Below are 5,644 nucleotides of genomic sequence, written 5' to 3'. Positions count from 1 at the left end.
TTTGATGCCAATTCTCAGGAAAGTGAATCACCTTATCTGCATCTACAGACAGACAGAACAACAGATGGAAGGATATATGACAAAGATTAACAATTAGTTAAATCAGCTAAACTTAAATATGTACAGTTGTATATATTATGTATATTTTTTAATATGTTTTTAAAAATGTTTTGTTTATAAAAAGTTGTATTTTAAACATGTACACCGTACTCTTTCTGTCATTTCCTGTCTTCCTCGGTGTTATTATCTCCTGTCTTGTTCCGGTTTTGCTTCCTGTTTTTTTTTTTTGTTTCTCCTCTTTGTGTTTGGCCCCGCCCTCTTTTTCTTCACCTACATCTGCAGCTCTGTGTCAGTCAGCCCTCTGTGTGTACATGTGGTCCTGTTCTTTAGTCTGCATGTTCGTATTATAGACTCATTCACCTTTATATTTCACCTACTGTGTAAAGAAATGTATGTGAGGAACACCGTGTGTTAGATGTACATACACTGACTACACTACATATAAACAAAGCTTCATTTTTTTAAATCCTGTATTAAATAAATGAGGGTAAATGAGATATAAATGCTGCGGCACATTCGAGGTTTGTCTCTCGTGCATTAACATGAGCGCATTTGTGTGCACACAGGCCCAGTACATCCTGATTCACCAGGCCCTGCTGGAGCACAACCAGTTTGGAGAGACAGAGATCAGCCTGTCTGAGCTGCACAGCACAATGAACACGCTCAAAGAGAAAAACTTGGACGACGAGCCCACGCTCATGGAGGAGGAGTTTGAGGTACGCCGTATCTTATCACTTTTATAGCTGTAAACTACAGAAGAGCAGTGCGAGGGACCGAAAGTGCAGCTTTGATCGTGTTTAAGTCGCTGAGTGAGTCACAGAGAAATCACGTAAAGAGTGTCTGACAGAATAATGTAAATGACCCTAAAACATTGATGTAGCACAAACGTCTGAAATCTAAAAATATCATCAAGTGTGCCTGTCGTCCTCTTCTCCATCACATCCTGCACGATGGATTGGATGGAAGCAAAGTTTTAATAGACAAAATGATCTTGCAGAGACTCCCCACCTTTAAAAACTGGAGGACGCTCAACACAGGAGTGACCGAAGAAAACAAGAAGAAGAATCGTTCTTCGTCGGTCATCCCCTGTGAGTTTGCTTTGCATGCACGCGTGTGCTCGCATGTAAGATTACATCTGCTCAGTTCCACTTCTTTCATATCAAACCTGCAGATGACTTCAACCGCGTGCTCCTGAAGCTGGATGAAGGACGAAGTCAGGACAGTGACCCTGACGAAGACGATGAGGAGGAAGATTCTTCAGATGAAGAGGATGAAGACTCCACTCAATACATCAACGCCTCGCACATCACGGTAACGTTCAGCCTATTTATGAACCCGTTTCTATGTAAACTACTAAAAATACCAGCCGATGTCAAACTGTGACAAACTGCTTCCTGCCACCTTCTTTCCTGTTGCACCAGATAACGAAATGTCTCATCTTCTATGTTTGGACTCGATGTGTTTGTCTCCCACACAGGGATACTGGGGCTGCCGTGTCTTCATAGTGGCGCAGACCCCACTGGCAGACACCACGGGGGACTTCTGGTCGATGATTTACCAGAAGAAAGTTTATACTGTCGTCATGCTTTCAGACAGCAGTGAAGGAGACGCGGTACATACAATATAACATACTTATAGTGACACACATTAAATGTACATGTGGTAAATATGCTTGTTTTCTTCTGCTCAACAGGACTGTATTTACTGGGACAAAGAGAAGAAGAGCTTTGGGGAGATTGAGGTGGAGGTGACGAGCACAGACAACTCGCCAAATTTCATCAGACGCACCATGCAGATCCGCCACGTCAAGGTAACACAGCCGCCACCTACTCTGCCTCTGTAAGCGAGCCTCGCCGCATGAGACCGCGCATTTGTAAGCCAGCTGTGCTCTTCTCGTCCTCTTCTATCCACAGAGGAAAGACAGACGGGAGATAAACCATTTCCAGTTCCTGAAGTGGACGAGCAAAGAGGAGGTGCCGGAGAAACCTCAAGACCTCACAGACATGATCAAGGACATCAAGCAAAACTGCGGCACCAGCAGATCACAGAGGAACAACCCCATAGTGGTCCACTGCGAGTAAGAACACACGGGGAACAGTTCAGTGACGAGATGAGAACGAGGCAGCACGCAGCGAGGACGAGTCATCGTTCTCAGCGTTCAGATCAGTAAAATGTGTCGCAACAGCCGACTTCTCCACCTCGCTGGGTTTCAGGGCGGACACTAGTGTCCCTTTGATCAGTGTTTTTAAATAAAGAGCTCGGTAAAATCTAAGCAGCAGGATGTCTTTTAAACAGAGAAATCAGCTACGTAGCTGCATTTCTGCGCATATACAGATGTTGCCACATGTTTTGGTGCAAGCCCTACAGTTGACAGAGCATGCATGAATGCAGCAATCATTTACGTTGCAAATTTTAGATAAAGATCTTGATGAAAATGAGCTCACCCTGCTTTGCAGCCTCACTTTATTTCAAGGAAACCATGCATTTGATTTCCTTTGAGGCATGAATATGTTATAAAAATAGTGTGAATACTCCCAACAGCACTCTTTAAAGCCACCTCACACAAAGTGTGATTACCGAGTGTACACAGTAAAATGCATCTATGTTAGTGTGAAAGACAGTAAAGGTCAGCTGATCAGGAATAGTTGAGTATTCCCATGAATTTAACCCAACATCAATTATTCTTTTAAGGAAATCCTTTGTTTGATGTTTAATTAGTTATATTTTTATTTCCTATGACAACAGATCCACTTTCAGACTTTTTGTTTTTCATGTGATGTCCTTCACAGGCCCACAGCTGTCTAATACATAAATGGATATGTAACTTGTGGTGTTTTGTGCTCCTCAGCGACGGCTCGTCCCGCTCAGGGGTTTTCTGCGCCCTGTGGAACGTGCTGGACAACGCTGAGAGCGAGAAGCTGGTGGATGTTTTCCAAGTGGTCAAAACGCTGCGCAAAGAGAGACAGCACATGGTCTCCAGCCTGGTGAGAAAGAGGAACACAATCGTTACACTCTGCTTATAACCAGAGATCAGCGTTGCACATCACCAGTTCCCTGTTCTAGCTCACTATGAAATGTATATTTTATTTTACTGTTTTAAAAACAAAAGTAAGCTCAAGTATAAAGATCATTTCTGCCTTGTATTTGATAACAAATGTATGAAAAAGCCACGCCCATTTGTTTTCTCCCTGCTGCTGATGTAAACTTGAGTCATTGTTGCATTTTGCCTGTTTTCAGCAGTGTGTTCAGGCTTATGTGAACTTTTACAGCAGCTGGAAACTGTTATGACTAGTTTGTGGCGACAGTAGAAGTCTGATATGAAGCACTGTGATATCCGTGCTTGTCCACACAGAGTTTAGTAGTATCGGTTCAGTGTTTGTGTGTTCGTGGGATTCTTCCTGCTGGTTATTTAGGGAAGTGTGTAAGACAGCAAAGAAAGCAAGATTCACTCTAACAAGAAACACACTGAAACAATATTTGTTTCCTGTGTTTCTAACAGGAGCAATACCAGTTTATATATGACGCCGTGGAGGCCGTGTTCCCCGTTCAAAACGGGGAAGTGAAACCGGTGCAGGCCTCTGCAGCCGACTCGGTGCAGATCGTCAACGAGACGAAAGCGGCCGAGCAGAAAGACGAAACCAAGGCTGAGGAGCCAGCCAGCACTACCAGCAACGAGCAGCAGGCGGCAGCAGAGAGCACTCCTCTGGTGCCTGACAAAGAAGAGAAGAAAGAGGAGGCGGAGAAAGAGGCCCCACCCACGGAGACCACGCCGCTGGACGACACCAGCAACGGTCCCACTGTCACGGTGGAGGTGTGAGGGTGCCGGCCGTGACTGTGTCCACTGATGGAAATAAGCGCTTCAGTTTTATGCTTTTTTAAATTACCTTATGAATGTATAAACGTTGTAAAACTTTTAGATTTGTGGAAGAATTTGACCAAATATCTCACGTCAGTTTCCAAAGTGTTTGATTTAAATTAAGTTATAAATGTTTCTGAATGCAAATGTAATTTCTCTCTTTTCACAAAGTTTACCAGCACAGCTGTCATCAAACTGGACCCTTTACTGGATATTTAAAGGGGTCTAACAACTAAATCTGAAATATACAGCAGACGAGTTGTTTTGTCCTCTACGCTGTTATTTAGTTCATCTTCTGTTTCCTCATTTATACATAGTAACAAGCATTTTTTGAACATTTAGTTAAAGTCAGTGTTTTATGGCACACTGCGTTTTTTATTACAGTTGTATTTATGCGTTGTATTTGCTCACTGTCATCAGCTTTGTTAAGCATATCTTTAAAAGATAAGTATGTTCCTCACTCAGCTTCTTACTACAGGAACACTGAAAGGTTTGAAGTATGTGTTGTATATTTCTCCCACTAATGAAGTTGGAGCAACATTTGAATCAACATTTTTTGGTTGTGCTGAGTTTCTTTGAGTCACACCAGTAACGTACTCGTGGAGCAGACTGGGTCAACAGTTTTCTTTTTCGTTTGCAATAAATTTACCTGATGACATTTTACTCTGGATCTTTCCTTGAATAGAAAAATGTGAAAACGAGCTCAAATCTTCAGGAGGTTAAAATCACACACGTGTCTTTGTTCTTCATATTAGTTTCAGGGCTGAGCGGCCGATCAGGCAGAGAGAACACACTAATAACACGTCTCAGCTCGTCTCAGGGCGGCTCTGAGCCAGAAACCAAAACCTCGAGCTTCATCAAAAGTCGTTGCTAAGTGTGTGATTGTTTCAAAAGATGGGAAAACAAAATAGAAAACTGACAGTGCAAAAGAATAGACTCAGTCATATAATGAAATCTCTTTAAAACGCATAAATAGAAATATCTCATTTCAATAAATAGGATGTTATTCATTCCCACCGGTGTGTGAGTGTGTACAGCGCTATACAAATACAGGCCATTTACCATTTATTCATTCTGCCTTAAAAATGTAGAAACTTTGCTCACTGTTGACATTTATAGTTTGCTTACATTTATTTAATGTGTGAGAACCGCTGGGCTTGTTTTTATTGGCTGTCTTGCATAACCTGTGCTTTGGATCTTCCTTTGCTTAAATGGATAAATATGATTTAAGTGAATAATATGAACTATGAATATTCTGTTTCCTCGCTGCTTAAAATTCTCTTAAGTCCTTCTTTCAGTCTCACCTTAGAAGCAGTTTTTATGTCTTTACTTTTGTTTTATCGAGATTTAGTCTCAACTTTGACGGGACCATGTGAGAAATATCAACATTTTACAGTTTCGATTATTGTTTGTACCTTTGGAAGCTTTGTGAATACTCGCACAGATGTCAGCACTTTAATCCTCCAGCACGTGTGGGGGGGACGTTGTGACTCCCAGTGCTAATTCGCTGTGGTTGGACAGCTTCTGTTTGTTTGTGTGCAACAATATAACTGTAAAGAAGGTTGTTTCTGATTTTAAGAAAATTAAAATGGCAGCTGCTCCAAATGTAGAAAAAACAGAAGATTTATCTTTTATTTTTTTGAAAATTCACATTTACTGTGATCATGTAAATAATTTATCATGTTTTTCTTTGACAAAGGCCAACAGTTACAAAATTTAAGACACACA

At 41.6% G+C, this 5,644-nt stretch overlaps 1 protein-coding gene across 1 annotated transcript in view; it reads left to right on the top strand.

Annotated features, from left to right (window-relative positions):
* ptprc (protein tyrosine phosphatase receptor type C) overlaps positions 1–4,579 on the top strand; it is a 13,003-nt gene extending 8,424 nt beyond the window's left edge. Inside the window, exons 22-29 of the mRNA XM_013910855.1 lie at positions 627–776; positions 1,058–1,148; positions 1,232–1,371; positions 1,538–1,672; positions 1,754–1,870; positions 1,974–2,137; positions 2,909–3,044; positions 3,560–4,579. Of these exons, the coding sequence (XP_013766309.1) occupies positions 627–776; positions 1,058–1,148; positions 1,232–1,371; positions 1,538–1,672; positions 1,754–1,870; positions 1,974–2,137; positions 2,909–3,044; positions 3,560–3,877 (1,251 nt within the window). The 3' untranslated portion in view covers positions 3,878–4,579. The remainder of the gene's footprint in view (positions 1–626; positions 777–1,057; positions 1,149–1,231; positions 1,372–1,537; positions 1,673–1,753; positions 1,871–1,973; positions 2,138–2,908; positions 3,045–3,559) is intronic.
* The last annotated feature ends 1,065 nt before the right edge of the window (positions 4,580–5,644 follow it).

The sequence above is a fragment of the Pundamilia nyererei genome, unplaced genomic scaffold (assembly GCF_000239375.1).
Source record: "Pundamilia nyererei isolate P.nyererei 1_Seehausen unplaced genomic scaffold, PunNye1.0 scaffold00050, whole genome shotgun sequence".
Lineage (NCBI taxonomy): Eukaryota > Metazoa > Chordata > Actinopteri > Cichliformes > Cichlidae > Pundamilia > Pundamilia nyererei.
Note: the sequence above shows the minus strand (reverse complement) of the source record. Positions and strands in the feature narration are given on the sequence as shown.